The following is a 27,691-nucleotide window of genomic DNA, read 5'->3' as shown; positions in this document are numbered from 1 at the left end:
TCAAGCAAGATTGCCTTGCAGGCTCACTGCGAACACTGTGCTAGCTGAGCTGCCCAGTGCATTAGCTTATTCCATCCACCCGAGCTGCAAATGTTATGCGACCTTGGAAAGAAAAAACAAAGAACCATATTTTCCTTTAAAGCGCTCTGCCAGTTCAAAGTCCTCCCGTATGAAAAAAATCTGCCTTTTTAACAGCATTACATGCACAGCTTGAGAGGCCTATCTGGAAAGCCATGCATTTCAATGCGTAGCAATATCTATGAAAGGGCTGTATATAGCCCCCTGCTGACCGAAGAAAATGAAGTAACCTAAAGCATCACCATACATACAAAGACCATTGGCATAGAATATCAGGGCACCTTGTCCTGATTCTTGCAATGATGCAAGATAGTCTTACCAGCTGAACCCAAAAATTGCCAGCATAACTTTCTCCCTAATGACACAAGCAACTCTTTTCCTTGCCTGGGTGTCAATTTTGCAACTTTTCTTTCAGATGATGTGTTGTTCAAAGGCCATTTTCCAGGATTCATCTCCCCAAACCTAACAGAAGGTGAAGAGACATGAGTAACTTGCAAAGTATTGCCCTTTGATTTTGTCTCAAATGGAAGAAGTACATTTTTTTGTAGTATCCTTGCATCAACTTCAGGTCTTGCATACACCATTTGTGACTCTGATTTTTGCAGAGACGAATCAATAAAAACCCCATGTAGATTTTGAACATCCTTTCTGTCCAGTTCGTTTACTCTAGAAAAGCTGTGCTCAAAAGGCAATCGCAGTGAATTATCACCAAGTATTCGACTTTTACTGTGCAGAACTGTACAGCAAAAGAAAGACGTTGAATATTAGCAGAACAGAACATCATTGAATTCCTCCTGATGCAAACATGATACAATTCTTGATTTAAAACACCACCTAAATTGCCTTAACAGCTGACAGTGTTCTGCAATCTAAACATGCAGCCATGAAGCATCCTATCATCTTTGTATAATGGAATAAGCACAGACCTGGTTCATGAAAAGTTTGCCGACTCCTACATTCAAGTATGCCCAATTCTTCTTCCCTTTCCATTTTGATTTTTGGATCAACCTTGATCTGAGTAGCCTTGCATAATCCTTCTACTGGAGTTTGAACATTTAGAAATTTAGCAAGATCATGGCTCGCCAGCATGCCACCTAACAACAATCCATTCTCCTTCTTAACAGCGAGTTTCTCCAAAACTAAATTGGGCACACTTTTTGTCTGCCATGTAGATGCTTCGGGTATCCAATCATTCACACAATCAGGTACTTTTGGCAAGACACTGGAATTCGAGGTCTTCAGGGCACTTGTACTTAGGCCAGGAGTTAAAATTGATTGATGCATGGGAGGCTCAACCCACTTTGAGGGATGCAACTGGATACTATTGTGGATGGCTGACCGTTCCTTGGACGTTGGCAAAAACTGACTGCCTTCTAAGCTTTTAACTTTGGGTTTATACCTGCTCATACGCCCAGTCTGGAGAAAACTCATCACTTCATTCTTTGACCTGAACCGGTGACCGGAAATTGGATCCTTGTAGTACTGTTTACAATCATAATCAGGTCAGATAGGCTTCTCAATTAATCGAGAAAGATTTTCCTCTTTCATGAGCAGCCACATTGATCTTTTGAGACAACTGGTAAGTTTTTTGAAAAGAAATCTGAACGAAGCATTTGCAGTAAATTGTTCAAAATGTTTGGTTTTAGGATGAGATCAACGATACCTTGTCTTTGGTACCTGCCGTACTACCAGTCTTTCGGGTCTTCAGCTCTGTTATCCACCCCACGGGTAACCAATCAGGAGATGCGATAATTTGAGAAAAAGGTTCGTGTTCATCTGCAGAAAGTGACTGAAGTTCGTCTTGTCTAACTGAGTCTGGGATATTGCCCCTGCCAATACTCTCGCTATTTCTCTGCTCACGAATTTGAAAAGTCTGCTCACAAATGGTGCGATGGTTTTCCTGCAGAGAGCAGTGCTGGGAAGCTTGCTGGCGTCTGCTGTTACTTAGGTCTTGTGCAGGAATGCCATGAAACAATATGCTGTGGTTCTCCTGCAGAGAACAGTGAGGGGAAGCTTGCTGGCATCTGCTGTTACTTAAGTCTTGTGCAGGAATGCCATGAAACATTATGCTGTGGTTCTCCTGCAGAGAACAGTGAGGGGAAGCTTGCTGGCATCTGCTGCTGTTGAACTCCTGCTCAGACATGCCAATAAATTTTTCATTCATTGTTTGGAAATGCAGGGACGAGCTCAAAATTTCTGCTAATTTCCACAAACGTAGAAATGCAATGAGAAGGTTTCTCAGATGTAAAGAAATTTGCCCAGAACTGATACGAGGAGGGATTTCTGATAATGGATAAATTGATAAAATGCAAAACTATGTTCAAGTGAGAAATCCAAATGAAAGGTTGCTCCAATTTTTGCACAAACACTGTCCTAATGAGGAATGCGAATGAAAATTTGCTCACAATTTTGCACCTGCTTAGGGATGATGCCGTGAAAGGGTGTCTGAAAAGTCTTGGGGGGCTTTGGCAGTAACATACGGTAAGGAGTTTGCGCGCTAGTTCGGCTGCGTTTGTGCTGCTGGGAAGCACGATGAATGGTCTGATCGCTAATTCTGCTGCGCTTTCTGCTTTCCCAATTGCGATCAAAACTCCGGTCAGCGACTCTGCTAGCCACTTGAGGAATGCCAAGAAAACATCCGTTGATGTGTTCCTGCCCGAACATATTGCGAAAGAGTTCCAGCCATCCCCCCGTTTTGGGTGGCCAGATGTTCATTGCCGAAGCATCATAAGCACCCATATCGGCCACCGCGAAGCCGTGCGCATCCGCAGCAACAGGTGCTCCTCCCGTGTGCACTGCTACCCCAGGCATCTCGTTCAAATCAAAGGCGTGCTTGTTCAGGTCGATGGAAGGCCTCATGGGCGATGCGACCCTCGTTGGAATGCGAAAATCCAAGCCTGTCAGAGCCATAGGGGGAGCGTCGGCGCTCGATCTTCCGTTGTTTGCTGATGATTCAACTTTCAAAAGATACAAACAAGCACCGTGCACTTGTGCTGCTCAAATTTGCAATCCCGATGCCATTTTCAAGCCAACTTCACTTTCCTGCAATTCCTCCCGAGAACATGATTATCTTTCATGTTCTTGCTCACTGATCGGGTAAAGTTCAAATCATGCAACATCTCTCTCTCTCTCTCTCTCTCTCTCTCTCTCTCTCCCCTCGCAACTCTTCACACCTCTCTTACTCTGGCTCTGCTCCTCTTCTTCATGCTTCAAGCGCTTCCTTATCCGTCCCTGCTTGATAGAACCCAAATTTACCCAACATTTCCAGCATCTGTACGCATCCCCGCCTCCTGGGCTTGTCCAATGCAGGGAAAATTTTACATCTGAGAGAGAAATCCCGTTTTGAAAGGACCCTCTCTCTCAGTCTACCGCCTTCTCTCTCTCTCTCTCTCTCTCTCTCTCTCTCAGTGGCGCTGAAGTCGAAAATTTTGAATGCCGATGACACGCCCACTACTATAAGAAAGATCGAGATCTGTCGAAAGCGAAGCTAGGCAAACAAGCTACAAATCCAGAGATTTGTTTTGGGAGTTGCATGCTGTAAAGAGCAAAAACAGAATTTCATTCCTCTTACCTGGCTTTTGCCCACAATTGGGAAAATGAAAGTGAAAGCCAAAAAACCCAAAGTACTCTTTACACTCCTTCAAGGGTGCCTCTGCCCATGTGTAAAGAGCCCTTCCCAAGACAGAAGGGAAAGAGCCCTTGAGGACAGACACTAGAATTGGTGGCTAGGGGTTGAGCTAGATGGGTGCCCTTCATGAACTCGCACAATAAAAGTTCCTTGCCATTATTCTTTTTCATTGTATAGTGACGTCCCGTCATGTCGTCCTTGTCACCCCCTTTGCAGATAGCTTGCCACTCCACCTCACCTCCGCTCTCGCTGAATAACTGTATTCCACCTACCCTTCCTAATTAGGTGGAGTGCTTGCCCATCACCCTAGACGGCATTGTGATCGAGCATAGACGCTAGATTTCTCAACTAATAAGCCACCTCCTCAGCTACCTTGGAGCAATTCAAAGGGGAGGTTCACCAAGAGTAAAAGTCCAATTTGATGACTCTCCTACTACTCCGTTTTTTACATAAATTTATGGCTAGTTTGTGTTTAAGATCCTAGTTGGAGTTGAACATAGATGTGCATCCTTGCCTACTACCTATTATGCCCATTCTTGTAAGCCCTCCTTGCTCATGGTGAAATTTGATCGAAACTACCTTTATTTTTGGCATCCTTGTCAATGGAAGCTTCATTGTATAATTGGTTATTCTCCTAATGTTGGGTTTTCACACATTTTAAAGGAGGAGGAAATGAGGCGCTCCCCATATCTTGAATCAAGAAAATGTGCATTCTTAAGTTATCTATTGATATACATATATCAAGCAATAATGGTCAAAATAAAAGGTGTGATAGGTTAGAAGGAAATGTGTTAGACAACCTCATAACCAAGTATAGTGCAACTTCATGCCATTATTATGCACCACACATTGTTGTGTGATCGTATTCACCCAAGAAGGCCAAATAGTACAAACCAGAACATATGACATATGACTACTATAAAAGGATGTACAATCTAGTATGTACCGTAAAGAGCCACATTTACCCTTCTATGTACAAAGTAAGCATGAACGGATTACATTAAGGGCCATGGCAAAGTGATAAAGGTCACTCTTAATAGGGCCATCCTATACCTCAATGGTGTCATAATCATTGCCTTATAGCATAAGGACAATAATCAATCTTATTATTGTGTCTTTAGGTGATACTATTCTTAGAGTAAACCATAATTACTATTGGTTGACTTAAGGAGGTCTCAGGACAAAGAAAGAGGAGTCCCCAAACTCCCTTTTATATAGATACATATTTAAAAGTTCTCTCTATAAATTCCAAGGCCCCCTTTTGTAAGGATTTTGGGGATTTTGTTTTCCATCTCCCCTCAGAATATTACGCTAAGGATGAACCCATAGCTATGCTTTTTATGATAATATGCTACTAACATCATATTGTGTATGACTATCACTAAACATTCCTATGTGATGTTTGTCTCATAGAGTTTTTGAAAGTTGAAATTAAAAAGCTAGCAATTACATTTCTACGAGTACCACAAAGTTCAAGTATGTGATGATGTTTTTAACCATTGTTATCTCGTGACTTTTACATAAGCATTGAAGTAGATGCAAAGCAAAATTCATAGCTTCCCTCTTCTGCCCACTCTCTCCTTGGTGTGCACTTCCAAGTGCCAAATGTGGCTAATTCTTGGTCTAAGTTGGTTTCTTTTTCTTTGGCTTATTTTGTGTTGCAATGATGTCACGCATATAACAACAACTCACAAGCTTAAAACATTAAAATTTGATGTAATATCAACTTTACATCAAGAATAGGCAATGCATAAAAGACAAGTTGAGCACAAGATTTATCAATGAAAGGAACACATAATGGAATTAAAAGAATCTCAATATGTGGGGAAAAGAATGCCATAATGCGGCATGTTATATAAAAGGGAAAAATGTGTGTACAAAACATGTCTGTAATTAAAAGTAACAAAGATGAGGTACAGAGCATCTCATAAAGCATTCTTAGGTGCTACACAGTCATGGGTCTCATTAGTCATCATCCTCACTTTGGAGGCTATTTGGCAACCATCAAGTGTAGTCTTATCTAAAGGTGGGGACTTCTCAATGTCATCTATGTTTTATGATTTGTGGCCTACAAAATGCACATGTATTAGTTCACCATATACAAAATTGAAGACAAAAGAAATGGACTTTGAAGTACACATTCAAATATACAAAAGAATAATCACACAAAAATGCACTCAGGATTTGGCCATGTGGATTAATATCAGATGATCATAACTCACCCCAAAACTATGATTCTTATGTTATTCAATTCAAACACAACATTAACACACAATAAGAAATAATTATTGAGAACCTTACTTTGAGTAGATTGAAACCAGCTGAGTGGAAAGATGATGAAAACCATACTTGCTCATTTGAGAGTCGACATGTGTGTGAGATGGCAAGAAATGGACAAAGCCTTCATGCCATTTTTGATTATATTTAAGCTGCTCTTGTATTGGGGGTTGGCCATATGCTATTTTTTTAGATACAAGCACATTATCCACATTCAAACTCCTATTGTCTGAGGGGGTTGCCATATGCTATAGTTTGATTATATTTAAGCTACTCTTGTATTGGGGGCTCGCCATATGCTATTTTTTGAGATAAAGCACATTGTTATGCTATTGCATATTCAAACTCCTATTGTGTGAGGGGGTTGCCATATGCTGTGGTTTGAGATGCAATCACAATTTTATGCTATTGCATTTAGAATGAATGACAAAATAGATTTTGTGATGCAAGTATAATAGGTTGATAAATTTTGTGATATAGATGTTATTTTGATTGAAAAGACCATTTCAAATGAATAACAATAGTATCTTTTGCACTGCATAGTTCATGATCATAACCATCAACATGCAATCTTGTTATAATAGAGCACATTCCATTTGCAATATTGATATGATTAAATACTTATTAAAAGGGCTAAATCATGATTGGGTGTAGCTGTTTTTTGTGAGGTTCAATGAATATATTGTATACGGATTGCAAGGGTTGCTTATTAGCTAGCCAACCAATCTACCTAGCTTGTTTGCCATCCAAGAATTGATTTCGACTAGATTGGAAACTAGGCCAGCATTTTGAACAACAAGCTTCATGGCCCTATCTAGACCACCCAATGATTTGGGAACTAGCTGGTTCAACCAATAGCTTGCTTTTTAGCTATTGTACTAAACTATCCCATCTTGATGGTTATCATAGTAAGCTAGTTGTGAACCAATCCAACTAGTTCATTCTCATCAAACCAATAGCCTGGCTAGTTTACAAACCAGCTCAATGGTTGAAATATCATGCTTCCTAGCCTTGTCTAACTAGAGCAATGGTTAAAATGGCAAACTAGCTGGCACTAGCAACCTAGTTAGGTTGCTAGTCAAGTAGATTATGTAGGTTCATGTATATATTTTTCCTATACTAGGTTAGTGTTAATGTTCTTAGTGTGTTCGAATTTCATTTCCCTCAAGAGTCCACCTAATTTGAATATTGCTGGTTAAGTAAGAACATTCTTTATAATGTAGTTTTACATTTTATTATGGATGAGTAGACATAGCTCTATTGGAGGATCGGGGGGAGAGAGAGTATGTTGTATTCTGAAGAAAGTGAAATATGTACATGCTCACCTCGGAGGATTACGATTAGGGTTTGTCCTTATACTCTATCTCTATGGTGCAAGTTATACCATTCTCAACACCCTCTCTTAAATTGCACTAGATAAATAGAGGGTTCTTGTACAAAATCTTGTTATATTTTTTGATGCATTTGATAGCAACCAAAAATTTAAAAACAAAATTGAAAAGTGTTAGAGTGGTATGTGCATGTGTGATGACAGTGACTATGGAGTGGAAGTTTGGATTACATTGAGCATAGCTTAGATCCTATACATAACTTTGATTTTCATTTCTCCCTCTTAATTATATTTAAACCATCCTTTTCCTTCGGGAATAAAGCTTAAAACATATGTGGTAGGGATGAGGAAAATATGCATTTTTGTAAAAAGTCCTCTTGGCTCAAAAACTATTTGATTTCATATATACATAGTCAATGGCTGCATGCCACATATTGGAACCAAAGCTGAACATGTCACAAGTTGATATGGATTGTTAAGCTGATGTGAAGAAGAATCTAGAAGTTTAGGTGATTGATACAGCTAAAAAATGTAATCCGATAGGAGCATTGTATAAGACAAGTGGAAGCATAATAAGATCCATGAAATGATGCTTGATGATAGAAAACTACATACTCATTCTCAAGAGAGGGATCCATGGACTGCATAACATTGGGAATTGGAGGGTCAAGTATGGCACGTGCAGATAAGAAACTTTTCTCTATAAAATTGTCCCATAAACCTAAAAATATATGAATGCTAAGGCATATTCTACAAGAAAGTCTTAATAATTTGAATGACCTGAATGTTCTCAATGTCTTGAATGCTCAAGGAATGTGATCTAAAGGTAATCTAGAGTGGGAGTGTATGAAGATCAATCAAAATCAGATGTAGATATATTTGTTGAGCTGCACGTAAGAAGGCCTAGCAGACGTGATCGCAAAAGAGAATGCATAAGATGTCCTAGAATCACATGAGCTACTAATGCTAAAATTAAATAGAAAAAAGCTTTCTTGACAACTAAGAATGCTCTCTTTCACTCTCCAACGTCCCTAGAAGATCTTTTTTTTTTTTTACTGCATGGATATCAGGTTGCAAAGGAGGAATATAGTTTGCACCTCACCTCACAATAAAAATAATGAAATATGCATGCATCATGCATGGACAAAAAAAGGAAATACCCATGGCCGACCATGCAAGCAACATCTAATCCATATTAAATTTCCTTGAATTAAGGCCTCTACACAATTTCATATCCATCAGACACATACACATATGGTGGGATATTTCTTCACACATACATGCAACTTGATCAAAGTAATGCCTTTGCAAAGTATCATATGCATCATACATACACATATGGTGAAAATTCCATGATGCATGCCATCTATCTCCCGCTTGGGAACACCTACTTGATACATGACTCGCAAGTCCTCTACATTGTCCTACTCTAAGGATGATCTCTTTGACTTTCCAACATGCCTAGAATATACCTTAAATATTTGTGACTACATGGCTATATTAGGTTGCAAAGGGAGGAATTTATTTTGCATATTTCTCACCTTGCAATAAAAATAAGGAAATATGCATGTATCATGCATGGACAAAAAAAGGAAACATGCATGGCCAACCATGCCAGTGACATCTAACCCACATGAAACATTAAGGCTTCTACAAAGTGTCAAACACAAACACATATGGTAAAATCCCACCCAATACATATGTCTTCCACATGCATGATGGATGAGTAAAAACAATGAATTGCACATGCCCAATGATGCATCAAAATTGACCCACATGAAACATTTCAAGCACTTGAAACTCGATCAAATTAATGCCTTTGCAGATTATACCTGTCATACACACACATATGGTAATAGACCATTGGTGCATATTTCTTTAGCTTATGCATCACGTATAGCTAAAAACAAGACAATATGCATGCCCAACTATTCAAATGACATATGATGCACATAAAACTTTGCAATAACGTGAAAATTTGTCAAATTAATACCTTGAAAAGTAGCATACTCATTGGATGTGCTACGTGAACATATGGTAGAAGCCATTGATGCATATTTCTTGATGCCCAATGATGTAAATGACATGATCCATATGAAATTTTTTTACCACATGAAAATCAATGAACTGCAGTACAAAGTTACATTATGGACGCAAAAATAGTGGTCAATTGTAGTACAAGGTTTTGCAGGACATGAGAATTTGCCCTCAATTTGCAAGCATATTAAAGTTACTCAAATTAAGGCCTTTGGAAAGTATATACCCATCAAGCACACATAGATATAGTAGAAGCCCATGGATGCCCATTTCTTTACACATGCATCGTGCATGCATGCTCAACCATACAAACAACATCAAAACCATATGGAGCTTTGCAAGGATATGATATTTACTTAAATTAGGGCATTTTCAAAGTCTAATATCCAACCAACACACACATATATGGTCAAAGTGCACAAATGGACATTTTTCAACATGGGAAAATCACTCGTTCAAACCACTCATTCACTCATTGATTGATCACCATCTAGAATTCAAAATAATACTTCCTCTAATCTTGAGCATGCTAGAAGATAAAATGATTCTCACATCGTCTTGCACCTTATGCATGAATGAGAAATACTCTATGAAGCTCCCATGCACTAGCTTTGACCTAATGATGAGGAACTCTATCCAGCCATCTATATACATCCATACATGTCGAATATGTCAACCTTTGAGAAAAATGCACAAAACAATTAAGTAAAGCCCATATTATGGTTTGTATTGTTTTTTATGGTATAGTTGCTGATATATTCATACGAAGCATCCATAGGTATATCGATGACTATACCGATGCTTTTTAAAAATATGTCAATATTTTTCAAGTAGCCATTCCTTCCTCTCCGTCTATTCTTTTTCTTACCTAACTTTTTTTCTATGCATTTTTTTCTTCGTTTTCAATTGTTTTGGTGTTCAAACATTGGGTTTCTTTAGATTCAGGAAGAAGCAAGCATGGTTTTTTCAAAATGGAGAATGTTGAATTTCTAAGGGAGATTATATCCACTTTTTTGTATTCCTTGTCCCATCTAGATCTCCTCAACATTAAGTTGATATAAGTTTCATTCCAATACAACTTGAAAGAGAGATGGAAAGAAAAGGTAAGAAGGTAGATGGAGAACAAGAAGGCACAGAGAAAAAATGTAGCGTACCTCTTGTGTGCTTCCTCTTCTCCATTTTTCTTTTCTTTCATAAGTCTTAACCTCACTTTGCTTGTATTTATAGCCAATTATCTCACTACTAGAATCACATCACATCCATACTTAGTCTAGACTCCATTGTTAAGGTAAATGCATGTCTCTATCAAGCATGACATGTTCACTTATTTTTCTAGACTCCATTGTTAAGGTAACTCCATGTCTCTATCAACCATGCCATGTTCATTTATTTTTCTATTTTTTGTACTTGTGGACAAGCTAATTAATAAAGGGTCTTGTTTTTCTATTTTCATGTGTAGTTATGTTGACTAATAGATCCTCACCCTTTGCATTTGAGTTGAGTGCTCAGTCCCTAGAGTCACAAATATCACACATGAGCCTAGATGAGGTTGCAAGCCTTATCTCTCACCTTTTGCCAAAATAGCTAGTTGTAGCATAAAGCTACCATGTACATCTAGCCAAGTGTCCCTACTTGGTGTCATTAGGTTTTGATTCTTCCTCCTTTGATTATTGATCCCATCATTGGATATAGTTACCTAATAATGAGTCTATTTAGTAGAATTGCACATAGGATGAGAGGACAATGAGGACTCATGGAGAGGCTAACAATGGCATAGGGAACAATGATGTGGTCTCTCTAATGCATGAGTTTGGAGCTAGCTCCCAAGACATATCTAGCTAGTGAAGTGGCTAGCCCTTTCATTTCCAGCAAGATGGGAATACCTTAAATGACCCGATTCGCCACACCACAAGTGAACTATAACTCATGTTTGGGCACCATCTTGTTAGGGTTTTCCATATGATGTGGATTACATGATACATATCATATAGGATGATTGAAGAATTTATGTTGTTTCATGCATGCAATAAATTTCTTTGAAAACATTAGCATCACCAGCCTTTGGATATAAAAAAGACTATGTCATAGAGTGATTGCAGAGGGAGCTTTCTATGCTTGATGGCCTACAATTTGATTGTATTTATATGCTCCATCTAGGAAGCTAGGTCATGATATGAGTAAATGCAGAAAACACATTGCATCTGAAAAGTAGAAGAAAGAGTCTAGGCTTGCTATCTCAGATGCTCCTCCTCATAATGATGGCCTTGAATTGGCCAACTTTGCCTCTTAGAATTGGGCTTGTGTTAATATGCTCCTTCTATACATGATTCTTGTTTAACGATATTAGAGGCTTAGTCTACTTGGTTTTTTGACAGTGGTGCTTCTATGCACATAGTACTTGTGTCACTTGGTACACATTGTACTTTTAGGACACCCTGTCCTAGGGTACACTACATAGTTTACTTTGTACTTGTTTTCTTTCATTCTTGCATAGCATCGTTGAGATCTTTCCTCTTGTTTCATCTTTTGATGTGCCCTCCATTTTCTTCCATGATCCAACAACTGATGGATCCAAATATGCAATTAGGATTGTCTCATGAGATTGTCATATGCCACCAAGTGAACATAAGAAGGACAACCTAGATGCCTTTGCTAGTAGCAATTAAATGACGTAGAAATTAATTACACCACCATGGAAAGGGAAGCCTTAGAAATGGTCTAAGACGTAAATAAATTTTGACATTACTTATTGGGAAAGGAATTTGTATTTTACATTGATCTTCAAGCCTTACTATACTTGGATAATTGGCCCTATTAAATAGGAAGGATAACAAAATGGACTAGATTAGTACTTAGTTAATTGGCCATACTAAATAGAAAGGACCTTTTATGTTACATTGACCTTCAAGCCTTACTATACTTGACTAATTGGACCTATTATATAGGAAGGATAACACGATGGACTAGATTAGTAGAAATGGTCTAAAGTGTAAATAAATTTTGACATTACTTGAGCATTACTTATTGGGAAAGGACTTTGTATTTTACATTAACTTCAAGCCTTACTATACTTGGTCAATTGGTCCTATTAAATTGAAATGATAATGCAATGGACTAGATTAGTAGCTAATGAAAGCCACAAGAATAGTAAAATTGTGAAAAAATTGTAGGATTGGAGGAAAGTTAGAGTAAACTAAATAAAACTAAATTGGAACATAAGAATAGTTATGCACATTCTAGTGGTTAACAAGACAAGTTTTTCACAAGCCTATTGGTTTAGGACCACACCACTAGCCACGATTATTGGACTTGAATGACCCACATTTTCATATCATGAGTAAGGCTCTACTTAATTATGGCTAGTGGTTTAAATGACACTACCAGTAGCTAAAATTAATGAACTCAAATGGCCCATCATTCATATCATGAGGAAGGATATGCTTAAGTGTCCATTTGATTTGGAAAGTTATTAAGAATAGAAGTATCATAGTACCCATAGAGCACACCCTTTAACTAGTCAAAATTGCAACACCTTTATAAGTGCAAGAATTGGTTTTGAACAAACCATTGCACATAGATCAACAACAAAAAAGATAAATTAAGGCAAGTGTAAAGGCTTCTTCCATTATCTTAAAGGCTATATAAATAAGGTATTAATCTACATGGAATCAAACCATTGAACAATCAAGAATAGGTGTATTAACTCTAGGTGCATGCTATATGATGTATTGCATATGAGATGAGAAGGCAAAATATCTTTGTGGTAATTTACAAGACTGCTCACAAATCCTTGACATAATGTGGATAGTAAGATTGCAAAGTGTATCAGGAGGGAAGTTAGAAAGTGTATGGTGCACTTTAATTTGAGTCCATGCCAAATATTGGGGGCCATGGGGAAAACAAGGACCCTTCAAACTAGACAAAGGGTCAAGGAACTCACACAATCAAGGTAGACCATGATAAGTCAAGGGGCAAAGGCTTTTCTAGAGGCATGAAGGTCTAGATAGTTAGATGGACATGGGAAGAGTGACATTTGGGTAGCTAGAAGCAGAGTGCGGTACTTGACCTTTCTAAGGTGGGGAAGTTGTTTAATAGAAGATGGTTGCCAAGTAGAGGGCTATGAAAAGGAGAGAGGACAAAGAAGTGGATAGATGACTATTGAGATGAGAGGGGAATTATTTTGCTCAGGGGGGTCACTATGTATAAACTCTCTATATCATGTGCGTTCAAGACCTATTTGTAAAATCCCTTATTCGTAATTTTTCCATTAATAAAATGTACCCTTTTTCTATACTAATCTGTACACTTTTTTCAAAATCATTTTAAAAACTCCCTTATGTAAATTAATTTTTGTAAATTTTAGATATTAAAAATATCCTTTTGTTAAACTCACATGATAGGGTTACATATGATGACTGACCCCCCCAAGTTATTTTGACTATGAGGAGGCAAGCAAGCTAAAGCATTGATATGAGATCTAAACTATCGTTAAAGTTTTTGCTTAATAAAGTGTCTTTTGAATATTATGCCACAACATTAGACAAGAAAATTGTAAGCTTTCAATACAATGAATTGACTATTTTCCTCCATTGAATTGCTTATCTTATTATCTTTTGAAGCATGCATAAATCCTTTCAATAAGTTGAAGCTATGTAGTTTCATAGCAATTACCTTCAATGCAAGAACTCCCTTTACCCTTCATAGTAATCCCAAAATCCAATTGTCTTAAAGGATTTATTTTCATAGCATGTTCTAAAGAACCTTTAAACTAGAAATGTTCATGTGCCTTTGGGTGCTAATTGTGATCCAATACTAAAGCACAAACACTGATATACTTTGAATCTTGAACCCAAAATATCAAGAGGATTGCTAGTCAAGGATCAAAGGAGACTTCAAAATTTGCAAGGTAGTTTCCTTAGGAAAATAACATACTTTCCATTCTATTTAGCATCTATGTACCTCAGACATATCACCTTAAACTTAACTTTAGTGGCATCGACACCTTTATTAATACCAATAGAATCTACCATAGTAACCATTTACATGAATCCTTATTGTCAAGTGGGTTAAAAGCATCAATAGATGGAGGGAGGGGGGAAAGAGAAAATGGGAGGGGATTAGGGAAATGGGATGGAGAAATAGGAGAAGGGATGGGGGAAAGAGAAAATGGGAGATGGGATGAGGGAAATGGGAAAGTTGGAATGGGAGGGGATCAGAGGAGATGGAGGAAAGGGGAAATAGGAAATGGGAGGGATGAGGGAAAGGGGTTGGCAAGGGATGAGTGAAAGGGGCTAATGGAATGTAATGCTCAGTCCTTCTTCAATTCCCCAGAATCATCATCTTGAGGGAAGGCCTACTTCATGATGTTGATGTTGAGGGAAGATGTTGAGAGACCACCATGCTCAACATCATGTGATTACATGTGCATAGCACTAACACATATAGATTGCTATAAAGGAAAGGGTTAGGTGCCCTAACCCTAACCCTAAATGGGTTTGTATATATTCTACATTTTCAACTAAATCTAGTGTATAGTTAGTCATTTGTGGTGTGCTCTCTAGCTGTGCCCTCTCTCCTCATCTCCACTCTTCTCCTCTCCCCTCTTCATATTTTGTCATGGTATCAAAGCTCCCTTACCTTCCACTGAGGCATCAAGATCATCATGTGAGAGTGAGATTGATTGAGAGCGAGTGATTGTTCTTTCATTCTGATGATGAAAGGTTTGCGTTGAGTTATAGAGAAAATTCCATCATATGTGAGAGATTTTTGTGAGAGTTCACTTGTGATTGAGAAAGATTTCTATCCATTTTTCTTGAGATATTTCCATTAATCTCATTCCATCTTTGTGAAGGTTTCTGTTCACTTCATGAGGAGTTCTTTGGAGGTTATTTGTGAGGAAGTGAGAGATTTTCTTTGTATGAGAATTTGTGAGAAAGTTAGGGAGAGTTCTTCATTGAGAGAAAATCCATTGAGAGAGTGAGTCTCCAAGCTCACGAGCTCCTTATAACATCTCCAACAAAGAATTCTAATTTGTTCTCTTCTTTGAAGAGTTGGTGAGAGAAGTTCTGCGAATAGGTAAACAATAGCAACTCATCAAAGGCTCCAACTATTTGGAGCCTACGGTCTTCAATAGCCCATGGTTCAGCCCACAGTTCGGCTCCATCTGTGCTACAAATGACTAAACGACTTATCTCCAATGACAATAAGACTCTCTACCAACAAGGTCCTTCAAGCAGTCCTGAATCTGGAGGCATCTGCTAAGCTAGACAACTCCAATTATGGCACATGGAAATATCGAATGGACACCATTCTTGTACTTCAGGACAAATGGGACTATGTCAATGGATCTACACCTAGACCATTGGACGATCCAGCTAGTAGTAGCTCTACTCCACCTGTTGTCATGGCATGAGTAGCACAATGAGATCTACATCGGGATCTACAACTACACAAACAGTTTCCACACCTGCAATAGATCCTACCATTGCCCAAGCACAGGCAGAAGGGAATAAGAAAGACAAGTATGTATATCATCTAATCAAGCAGAATGTGCAAGATGTCATGCTAAGACATCTCAACACCATCAAGACATCAAAAGAAGCATGGGGTATGTTTAGAGATCTGTACAAGTCCAAGAACACTTCCAGGATTCTCACACTGACAAACCAGATCAAACAGAGTTTCCACAACAGCACAATGAAACTGGTCATGCTTACGTACATAGGATCAAAGAGTACAACAATCAACTTGCAAGAGTGAGAGAGACCATGAATCCAACAAAAATGGTTCAAGTCATCCTAAATGAACTAGGAGAGGGATACAAGAATCTAGTCTAGAATATTGCCATCTAACGGAAAATTCCAACATTGGAAGAACTTCAGTCAGTTTTACTTGGTGAAAAACTCAGGACTTAGGCCATTCATGCACATACAATGTATCTAGACACTGATTACAATTCAAAAGAGGAACTTAGCTATCAAGTCGATCAAGCAGATCAGGATCCTTGGTACATCAACAATGGTGTATCATATCATATGACAAAGCATTTAGAATGTTTCAAAGACATGAAACCATTAGAAGGTCAGAAGAATGTCATCTACACGGCAGATAATACATCAAGTCTAGTTCAAGGGACAGGCATTATCCCTATGAACAATTTCACCAGTACAAAAGGATCGGTGAAAGATGTACTCTATGTTCCGAAGCTTAGCAAGAACTTCTTGTCAGTAGGTCAAATGATGGAACACAACTACCGATTCATCTTCAATTGAGATGAATGCAATATCAGAGACAACAAATCCATAGGATTTCAGCTAGTAGGAAAGGATTCAAGCAAGGACGCTTGTTCAGAATGCTAGCAATAATACCATATTTGCATGCCATGTCAGCTCAACTATAATAGATGCCACAAGAGATATGGACATGTCAATTTCAAAAGCTTGATAGAGCTCAGGAATCAGAATATGGCAATTGGGATTCCTAAGCTATAGTTTCGTGGAAAAGTTTGCGAAGCATGCTGCTGTGGCAAACAAAAGCGAATCAACTTCGGTAAAGGCACCTCTCAAGCATGATGTAGTCTTGATTTGATTCACACAAATGTATGGGACCCAGACCTGCAGCATTAATGGTTCACTTTACTAGATTTTCATCGATGACTACAATAGATGTTGGGTCTACTTTCTGAAAGAGAAATCTGAAGTGTTTTCCATATTTTAAGAATTCAAAGCCATGGTAGAAAATGAGACATGCAGAAAGATCAAAGTCATGAGATCAGATAGAGGAGGTGAATACATGTCTTTAGCATTCATGAACTTTTGTAGAAGTTATTAAATTACACGGTGCAAAAGAACAGAAACTGAACAAAGAATAGAGAGTACACAGTAACTGGAGACGAACAAAATTTTCCTTCAATACTGATTTAGTATAGATGATGGCTCTGTCCACTTGTACACTCCCACAATGGAGCTTAGATGGCGATCTAGATAGATACTAGTGAAGAGCTACGAATGGAAGATAAGATCTGACCTAATCTGATTTAATATAATGGACTAGGAAGGTCACCTCTTTATAGCTAATAGGGCGGTAGTCAGATCAATCTAGTCGATGGAGCTAGCTAGTCAACCTAGTCGGTGGAACCGACTAGTTGTCCATGGAATATTCAGAGAATATTCCCTATACCATCGCCTCAAGGGCTCTCACCCTCGAACTCCCACCAGGGGGGCCGTTGGCCCCCCTGGGACCCCCCAATTGGCCAACTGGCCCTTAGATCCCAGCGAGAGCAAGCGGCTCCCACACAATCACCTCTCTACCATCAACGGTCTCATTGATAGATCTCATCTCACATGCAAGTCAGGATCCATCTAGTGTCTCGGGCTCACACATGGCTTCTCCTCATATGGGGGCCTTACAACTTGAGCACCTTGGATCACTGGTGGTTACCAGGAGGGTGGGGCATTGAGCATATCTAACAGAAGTCATGTCATTCAAAGACAATTCACTTGTGTAGATACTCCCATGGAAGAGAGTTTGAAACTTACAAAAGATTCATAAAAGCCTATAGTCGATGATAGGTACTACAAGCAGCTCATTGGATCTCTTATATATCTATCACACGGCCATATATTTGTTATGTAGTAAGTTCACTAGCACAGTTAATGGCAAATCCAAAACAGTCTCACTGGAATGCAACCAAAAGAGTCTTTAGATACATAAGAGGTACAAGATAGTTTGGAATAGAATACAAAGGAAGTCAGCCACGGTTGCATAGATACTATGATAGTGACTATCATGAGACCAGGAGATCCACATAGGGATATGCATTTTTCCTTGTTCAAGGTGCTATATCATAGTTGTCAACTGTTTCTTTATCTTTGATTGAAGAAGAATATAGGGCACTCACTACAGGTGCATGTGGGGCTATATGGCTCATAAGAACATTGTCAGAAATAGACTACTTTGATGAATCAAAGCCAACAACAATATACTATGATAATCAATTAGCTCAAGCATTGGCCAATAATCCAGTATATTACTCCAGGACAAAGCACACTGATGTCATAGAGTACTTCATTAGAGAAAGAGTGTTACTTGGTGACATCACACTGTAGCATTGTGATAGCAAAGAGAATGTTGCAGACATTTTTACCAAACCGCTCGGTAAAGATCTTTCTAAGAAACACCATCAAGCTCTTGGTCTGACACAGAGGAAGGACATTCCCATTAAAGGGGTGTGATGGAATGTAATGCTCAGTCCTTCTTCAATTCCCCAGAATCATCATCTTGAGGGAAGGCCTACTTCATAATGTTGATCTTGAGGGAAGGTGTTGAGAGACCACGCTCAACATCATGTGATTACATGTGCATAGCACTAACACATATAGAGAGCTATAAAGGAAAGGGTTAGATTTCCTAACCCTAACCCTAAATGGGTTTTTATATAGTCTACATTTTCAACTAAATCTACTGAACAGTTTGTCATTTGTGGTGTGCTCTCTAGCTGTGCCCTCTCTCCTTATCTAGTCTTCTCCTCTCCCCTCTTCATAATGTTTATCTTAAGGGAAGGTGTTGAGAGACCACACTCAACATCATGTGATTACATGTGCATAGCACTAACACATATAGAGTGCTATAAAGGAAAGGGTTAGATGCCCTAACCCTAACCCTAAATGGGTTTGTATATATTCTACTTTTTCAACTAAATCTAATGTACAGTTAGTCATTTGTGGTGTGCTCTCTGGCTATGACCTCTCTCCTTATCTCCACTCTTCTCCTCTCCCCTCTTCATATTTTGTCAAGGACTAGGATGGTATGGAAGGAAAAAGTGGGAAAAGGGAAACGGGTGAGGATGTATCTCTATTTCAAACTCTATTTTACGAAAAAGGCCCATGAAGTGGGAAAATTTCCAATTTCTTAGAAAAATCAAAGGAAAGAAGAGGGCCCCCAATGCAACTTTGAATGACAATAGACTCACATGATTATAAATCTTTCACTTATTTATTACAAAACATTCCTCAATACAAGGTCAAAAAATGTTTCTTAATCACGTCAACACTTGAAGCTCATGTTTTGAACATATCGCCCTCAAGAAAAAAAGTGTTAAAACTCCATCCCCTTATTATGGCCCTCCTCAATGAAACATTTGGAAGGCATAAAGATAACACAAACAATGTTACCTTTCTTTATTACCCTTGACTACTATTCCCACCTATGGAAGGTCCCCTTTTAGCCTTGTACTAGCTTGCCATGTAAGCATTTTTCCTACAACTTTCCAAGCATCAATGATACCATTGTCATCATCCCATTGTTAGTATTTTTGGGTTTAACCTTGATTAGCAACTTAGAAAAGACCTTGTTATACCACTGAATCTTTTCCATTATCCCTTTGCTTACCCTAAGATTGCTCTAGCCACCATTAAAATATCCCAATCCATGGGATTGACTCATCAAATAATCTTCTAAAGTAGGTTTCAAGGGGAAAACAATGTTTAATCTCATAAATTGGACCTTAGTACAAAAATCTCAAGATGAATTTATTTTCTCTTCTAGCTAGCAACTCAACTTTAGAAGATAACTTGGTGCATATTACATCTATGTTCTTCTATGAAAATATCATCTACTAATATGGGTGTCTAATTGAGTTTGCTAATGAAAAAGGATAAGATATGTGAGAGAACATAGAAAGAAGTCTAAAGTCGAGACACACATCTGACCAAGAGTGTCATCCAAGATAGGACCAACAAAGAGAGTCCAAAGTCAAGAGGTGTATCTGACCACAAGTTTTGTGCAAGACAAGACCAAGAAAGAAAAAGTTGGAAGTCTAGATGCGCATGTGACAAAGATCACTGTGCAAGACAAGACAATCAAAGACAAAGTCTGGAGTCCAGACACACACTTGACTAGGAGTGCAAGCATGTAAGATAGAACCAAAGGCCTAATCCAAAGTGAGAGCATGCCTTAGGTTCTAACTTGCAAGCATGCAAGATAAAACCAAAGGCACAATCCAAAGCATGGGCATAACTGAGATCCCAAGAAGCCTAAGACATGAGAGCCCCTAGTCAAGAAGCCTCTAAAGACATTAGAGGATAGCACCCCCAAAGACTAGAGGGCATAAAGATGGAGAAACCATGAGCACCCCGAGTCCAAGGCACACAAGATGGAGTCTCCACCCATCAAGATGAAGTTCTAGGACTTCAAAGGAGTAGAAGATGATGAACCCCACAATCATTCTCAAAGTTTCCTTTGAGTAGATGCCATCAACGGGTGCATGATAGAATAACACATGAACTACTTCCCTTGCAAATGGCAAGGCTAGTGCACAGGAGGTTCAACTAATATCATTGGCTACTTATAGGATTTGTATCAAGTTACAAAAGCCTTCTTGAGATATTTTTTCTAGGAAGTAAATAAGAGAAGTACAAAAGATACACAATAATCTTAATCAAAAGAAGGGAGAGTTAATATAGGACCTAAAAGCTATGAACAAAAGCACTAATATATTAGTTGAGTAGGTTTCCTAACAACAAGGCAACACATACTTGGTTGAGAAGGCTACTAATAGATCTCATTTCAATAATGTGTGTTCAGTGTAGGGGTTGATCTGATAGCATATACATGGCCAAAATAGTATTTGAACAAAATCTAGACATACTTCCAAAATCATGTTCTAAGTGAGAAAGCATGCTCTTTAATAAGAAAAAGAAGGGATACCTCTCTAATTGGACTCCATATTCACCCTCATTCAATGGAGCACAAATTTTTGCATTACACCAAAACTACCTATAATGATCTTGAAATCAATAAAAAATCAGCCCTAGAATTTATTCAATGTCAAAAAATCATTATAACTTGGATAAACCCTAGAATTTGAGTTTTACTTGAGTTCAAGCAGCTTCAAAAGTGAAGTATCGCTCACTACACCAAAAGTAAACTATCCCTAACTACACCACTAGGTACCCACCATGACTCCTCCAATCTCATGTATTGTGCTTAAAAAAGAAACACCCATCTCTTGTTTGACAAGATTGCTAACAAAAAGAGTAAATAATAGAAAATATATACTTGTACACTTGAGTTCATTTAAGATCAAGTTCAAATTGATTTTTTAAAATGGCTACAAAAGCCATTTGGTCCTTGCAAAATGGTCAAACATGTCCTTGGATTCCCTCATCCACTTGCACCTTGAGCCTAGATTTCCTCAACTAGACATTTTGCCCTACCATCATGTCAACAACTCTCAACTACCATGTTTTGTGGTGTTTGTTAGTCCTTTGCACCACACCTATCAATTCATTACCTCCTCAGGATACCCACCTTCTTGGCCCTTCTGCTTCACTTGTTGGTTCTATGGGCTTTGCCTTTATTGATCATTTCTATCCTTGCCCATTTATTTTGCCTGCCTTTGTTCTTTTTCCTTCATCTTTTGTCTTTTGCAACTGGAGTTTTGCTGTTCCTTCTTGGCCAGTTCACCTTTGGCCAGATGCTTCATTCATTGATATTCTTTTCCTTTCCCCTAGTCCTTGGACTTTGTCATCGATGTTAATGCTACTTTCCTTTGGTGTTAACAATTTGCACTAGTGCAACTACTCTCATACGACACAAATTACACATAGAGCCATTCAAATTCATGAATCTCACACTTTTGACTCAAATCCCCTCTATTGATGAACTCAAGTAAAGAGTAAGGAAAATGCACTCAAATCAATTACCAAGAGTAACCCATGCCCTAGTGTGTGCGTATGCATCCTATAGAGATTGTTCTAGCCTAGATTCAAAATTAGGGGTCATGAGGAACTCCCATGGGAGTGGTCTTCATGGGTCTAATATGCCATAATTGTGACTATCATAAGATTTGCCTACATTGAGCAAGACTCAATGAGTGTGATCGCCAAAAGCTTTTAGATCTTCTTGAAGAGGTGGGTGAAGTAGTCAAGTAGCATCTCTGTTGTAGGCTTCTCCAAAGCCACAATATGCTCCATGATGATGTGCCTCTCTCCCCCATCCTTAGCCCTCTCCTTTTGCAACATATTCCTTGTGTTTGGATATCAATCGTATGATCGTATAGCCTCACAATGTCAAGCAAATACTCTAGCAACAAGCTTACCTAGGTAGATGATTGGTGGTATTCAAATAGTGAAGTGATCCTAGCTATTTTGGTAGGCAAAGTCATATACTTTATTTCTAAACTATCCTTCCCAAGATAGCTCTTCATCCTTCTTTGAGAGGGCTATGGATTTGGGCAACAAAACATCTAATGATACAAGTAGAGGCTCAACCTCATGAACAAAATTGGCTACTAGAGAATAGAGATTTGACCAGCTTTGCTTGGTTTTGGCTGGTGGTTCGGAGGCCATAGGCCTTTTACGCTTAGCATGGGATGAGGCACTATAGACTTAAAGTCATTTCCCAAGATAATGATTGTGGAGGGGGAGTCATATGTTGCAAGGGAAGAAGGTTCCTTTACTTGGATTCAAAGGGAGCCTGTTTGTAGGAGCTAGTTAATGATTGGGTTTACTTTTGTGTTGTAGAAGGGCTCACCAAGTTTGATATGGCAAACGAGCCCTGGGAGCAAGTACCTTCATTTGGGTGCTCGAGGTCATGTCAGCATGGCAATCTTGGAGGGTGCTAGTCTAGGAGGTAGAGTGATCTCATTAGTAAGTCCTAAATCTGGATAGCCTTTGAGCCTTCTCATCCCCTTGCACTTAGTATCCTCCAGTTTTCCCTTAGTGAGTCATGCTCTTAAGTGAGAGCCATGACATCTTGTGCTTTGACCCTTTATTGTTTTTATTTCATGTGCTTTTTTTTTTTTTTTTGTGCCTTACATTTTGTTCTATAGCACGTGATATTTTCTTCTAGTTGACATTGGGACTACATTTCCATGTGGATTATTTGCCTTTTTGAAGCTTTTTCTCCCTTGGCCATGGCAATGTTGGATTTGCACTCTACATGTAGGGCATTGAGCTTCTCATGGCCTCCTCTTAAAGGTTCATATTCCTCTTGGAGTGTGTTTAGCTTGCTTGATGTGTGCTTGAAACTTAATTTGTAAAGTTCTACTTTGTCTAGAAACATTCATCATGGGTTCACAGTCATGAGTAACTATCAATGCATAATCCATCTTGTCATTCCCAATATTCAATATTGCTTAGAAGGCCTTAAATCACAAAGATGGGCGTCATATCAACATTCGATGGTGGGTTGAATAGGGATAAGTGCTTAACTGGAGGGTCAACTCTCAGCATGTTTAGAACTCTTTGAGTTGGTTGTCATATCAATATTCCCATGGGGGTTTGGGATAGGTGCTTATATAAAGGCTTCACTCTTTGAATGCATAGAACTCCTTCACCATCCTTAGTACTTGGAAGTCACAAAAAGTGACAACCCATGACACTTTCAATTTTTTATCATCCTTAAGTCCTCCTATTCGAGCTAATCCCATGGCCCTAATATTTGCTCTACAAGAGTGGTATCAGGTTGAAGTAGAACAATCTAACTATCTCAGGAGACAATGTGAGTGGATTGGATGGCTCATGGGAGGAAAGTGGGTTCTTGGGCCAATTTTATTTTATCCTCCTCCTCAAGGGCTAGCTCACTTGGGAACTAGGGGGTGCCAAATCACATCTTGTCGAGGTAAGGTATCATTTGCAAGTGACAACGTCTTTCATATCAAATCCCCTCCCTATCTCACCATAAAAATAGGGCTTATAGTATTATTAATTTAAAATTTCAATTCATCATTGGATAGATCATGAGAAATTGCATATTTAACTTTTTATAGTTCATTGATTTGGTGTATGGTTTGAGAATTTATGACACCTTTTGTACTAACTCCAATTCATCAATGGGTAGAGCATGAAATGCGATTTTTTCTTTTAATAGTCTCTCCCTAGTCCTTTCTTGTTTTGGACCATTCATATTTGCTAGTCCATTTTTGTTTAGGCTAATATAAATTTGGGCCCATGAAATGGCTTTTTTTTTAAAGTACATATTTTTTATGAGGCCATTTAAACAAGTATGGTGATATGAAATATTTATATTGATTTTGAAGTTGTCTATGATTATTTGTTTCATTTCCTTCAGGAAAGAGAGAGAGAGAGAGAGAGAGAGAGAGAGAGAGAGAGAGAGAGAGGGAGAGAGAGAGAGGGGGAGGGGGAGAGGGAGAGCGAGAGAGGGAGCGAGAGAGAGAGAGAGAGAGAGAGAGAGAGAGAGAGAGAGAGAGAAGTGAAAGTAGGTACATTGAAAGTGGTTCTTTCTTGTAGACCAAGGAAGTAAGGTAAGGGGGCCAGCACACAAATAGTCAAAATAGAAACATCATAATTTGTCTTTGAAATGAGGTAGGTGGCAATTGTATGGTGATAGTAGATAAATTGTCGAAAATAGAAACACCATAAGAGTTACTTTTAAATGAGGTAGGTGGCATGTATAAAGTCATAAACATGTTGTCTATGCCCACCTAGAAGCATTGAGAAGGCTTTGATTGATGTGTGGTGATCTGTAAAGGTTTTTTTTCATGGTTGTCTTGTAGATATTTGAATAGATTCACGCACCTAAACAAGTTTGAGCACTACTAGGAAAGCAGAAGCCACAATGCAGTGGTAGGACATCTCCCTATGAGTGCCGCTTTCAAGCCTAGGACCATGGGTGGGTGGGTGTTTTATATAAAAAAATGCTATTAGATAAAGATGTTTGAGAACTACTAGGAAATCAAGAAAACATCGTGAGTTTTGTCCCTTTGTCCAAGCTTAATATCCACAACTTTGAAATGAAGTCCATGAGTATGCTCTTGTTCATTGAAGACTCTATAGCTCATATCTTATAGAGGAACCTATCTTAGAAATGAGAGAACTTCTATTTTTTCCTTAATTTTGTTCAGGTATAAAGAAAATATTAGGCCACTCATACCTCCCTGTTTGAGAGCCCATTCAGGTTAAATTTGATATTGATTGGTGCACCACTTTCCTTTAGCAAGGCAAGTGGATTTCCATGGCCGAGACGTGGTGGTGGATGGTAAGAGGCCATGCATCCAATCTTTGCAAGGTGTTATCAAATGGTGGGGAGCTGGTGTTTTGATGGAGGGAAGGTGTCCCCATGCCCAGTTTGCCAAAACCGTTTCACACTTGATTGATGGCCCTTTTAGCCCCCTTCACTGCAAGCAACAAATCCTTTGCTCCTTGGCCCCACTCGGGTTTACATCTAATGTAGGAGGTCAAGGGAGGGGGGGGGGGGTACCTTGAGGCACATCTCAAGTTGTATTTTGAAGCTGGGGTGGTGCTGGTGTGGCGCCGGGTGCAGGGCCGCATGAAGAATGGTCTGACGTGATTGAATCCGGAGACACGGGCAAGGGCACGAGGCCGTGCCTTACCAGATAATGACATGTGTCACCTGAGTGAGATGCCACGAGGCAAGGCCCTTAGTCCGTGGAGGCCGATCTTATGACTTTCAAAAGCAAGCATGTTTCTTGCCTGAAAGCTGTCGTCGTTCTTAGATCTTCAATTTCTTCAGACTGCCAGTGAGCTTGTTTCTCATGCATACCTCGCTTGCTTCTCTTTCAGCTGCATCTGTGGAAAAGAAATATCGCCCACTACCTGCGATGCATCCTCAGGCGCAGCTGCTCCTGCTTCTCCTCGTCGTTTCCATCACCTTTTTGCCCATCTCTGCCACTCTTCTTGACGACCCTTCCGTCTACCAGGTTCTTGAGAGCTATGGGTTCCCGCCAGGTCTTCTTCCCGGCACCGTCTCAGATTCGGGGAGAGATTACACACTCGACAGCAATGGACGTTTCGTCGTGCATCTGGACGGAGCTTGTAGGTTCACCATTCCGGGCAGTTACGAGATTAGATACTCGTCAACAATTACCGGCACTATAACGGACGATCGTATCCAGAACCTCCGTGGTATTTCTGTCCATGTATTGTTCATCTGGTGGCGTATTGATTCGATATCTGTGAGCGGCACTGATCTAGTATTCCGAGTTGGGCCTGTCTCTGCTAGTTTTCCAGCGGATCGCTTCAGTGAGAATCCTTTCTGCGTAGCTCGTGTGGTGGACAATCCGATCGTATTGGAATAGTTCTATATCCTCTCACCTAGACGATTGGGACTGCAAAGTATATCCATCGTGCAATCTTTTGCTTGATAAAACCGTTCTGCTTATAAAACCGTTCTCCTTTGTTTGTTGCGTTAAGTCCTCAAGTCTTATCTTTTTTGTGGCCTGATGAACTTGCTACTTTATTTGGCCCTCCTTTGGTCATTAATGCTACCCTTAAGACAATGACGATGGAAACATTTCATTAAGGCCATCCTTAAGTACTCCACTTCTACCATGTATGGTCAAATACCTTTGTTTATTGGTTCCACGTCTTTGAAGCTCTATCCCCATACATGGTCAAACAAGTTTGTTTGTTGGTTCCAAACCTTTTAAGAGAGCTCTGAAGGCTTGAGATTTTTTTTGAGATTAAGAGGATAAATCTATTGCAATGGAGATAAGATTGTGCACTTTAAGTTTGTTACAATTTCAATCTAAGCCTTTAGTTATTTAGCTAGGAGAGCAAGGTTTTGGTATTTGCTTTGAAATGATCTGCATGGTATTTATAATCTTATTAGAGGCAATTAGAACGTCGTGGAGCTTATGAAGACCAAATGTGGAGAATAAGCGTACAATTGCTTCAAAAGAGAAGTTGATAGGTGGCAAGATCTTAACTATTGTCTACAACTTTGTGATTGCCATGTACTTCAAATTTTAGGTTGGTTGAGCCTCTTTATGTGGAGTAATAGCAAGTCAAGTACTAAGAAAAACGTGCTAGGCTTAACAAGTTTTATGCCAAATGTAGTGGATGGTTTAATGTAGCCTTCAATGCAAGGTAAAATGCTAACCACTACCACCATTAGTGACCACTATTTAATTTTGTGGAGGTTTATCTATCCTATTTCTTTGTATAAGCTAGATTTTGTATTATTTAAGTTGAAAGAGTCTTGTTTGGCGAAAGAATTTTTTAATTGCCTCTATTGTGAGTTCACAACATGCCATTACAAAAGGGAGGGAAATTTTTAATTGCAACTACTAAGAGTTGCTGAGATTCCACCAAGCAAGGTCATACTGCAAGGGATAGATGGTATAATGCCAAATGAAATGTGTTGCTTCATAGTTTGAGGGGCATCAAGTTTGTAGGAGGAAAATGGAGTAAGGCTACCTTTCCAATCATAGGAAAGATTTATTCGTTGGTTGGACGACCGATGTGATGACATATTGCTTTTTTTGTTGAGGATGTAGGTGGAGCACTTATGTAAGATGCGATGCAGTCAGAGGATGAGATCAATACTAGTGGACGATGGCCATTTAAGTATATTTTTCA

General features: G+C 39.0%; 2 protein-coding genes across 4 annotated transcripts; one reads left to right on the top strand and one right to left on the bottom strand.

Annotated features, from left to right (window-relative positions):
• LOC147887185 (uncharacterized) lies at positions 1-3,781 on the bottom strand. Of its 3 annotated transcripts, none has more exons than XM_087394926.1 (5): positions 3,650-3,781; positions 2,494-3,565; positions 1,742-2,209; positions 1,005-1,560; positions 1-814 (listed from the first exon to the last, which is right to left on the bottom strand). In XM_087394926.1, exons 2-5 carry the CDS (start codon positions 2,986-2,988, stop codon positions 351-353), a joined length of 1,983 nt encoding a protein of 660 aa, XP_087251052.1. In that variant the 5' UTR covers positions 2,989-3,565; positions 3,650-3,781; the 3' UTR covers positions 1-350. The 3 variants fall into 3 exon arrangements, with proteins under 3 accessions (XP_087251052.1, XP_087251055.1, XP_087251053.1); XM_087394929.1 differs by having other exon boundaries at positions 2,494-3,120; XM_087394927.1 differs by lacking the exon at positions 3,650-3,781 and having other exon boundaries at positions 2,494-3,120; positions 3,252-3,631.
• A 22,041-nt stretch (positions 3,782-25,822) lies between these two features.
• LOC147887184 (uncharacterized) lies at positions 25,823-26,819 on the top strand. The gene has a single exon (XM_087394874.1). It carries the CDS (start codon positions 25,867-25,869, stop codon positions 26,407-26,409), a length of 543 nt encoding a protein of 180 aa, XP_087251000.1. The 5' UTR covers positions 25,823-25,866; the 3' UTR covers positions 26,410-26,819.
• Positions 26,820-27,691: the final 872 nt, after the last annotated feature.

This window comes from Dipteris shenzhenensis, chromosome 23 (assembly GCF_047967505.1).
Source record: "Dipteris shenzhenensis isolate YYH24624 ecotype China chromosome 23, Dip_SZ_1.0, whole genome shotgun sequence".
Classification (NCBI taxonomy): domain Eukaryota; kingdom Viridiplantae; phylum Streptophyta; class Polypodiopsida; order Gleicheniales; family Dipteridaceae; genus Dipteris; species Dipteris shenzhenensis.
The sequence above is the reverse complement of the archived record's forward strand: the minus strand, read 5'-3'. Positions and strand labels throughout refer to the sequence as shown.

Coding starts and splice junctions, on each gene's coding strand:
- LOC147887185 (XM_087394926.1), bottom strand. CDS start 2,988: ATGGCTCTGACAGGCTTGGATTTTCGCATTCCAACGAGGGTCGCATCG. Junction 2,210..2,493: donor ACGGCATCATCCCTAAGCAG/GTGCAAAATTGT, acceptor ATGTCTGAGCAG/GAGTTCAACAGCAGCAGATG. Junction 815..1,004: donor GCAAACTTTTCATGAACCAG/GTCTGTGCTTAT, acceptor TTTGCTGTACAG/TTCTGCACAGTAAAAGTCGA.
- LOC147887184 (XM_087394874.1), top strand. CDS start 25,867: ATGCATACCTCGCTTGCTTCTCTTTCAGCTGCATCTGTGGAAAAGAAA.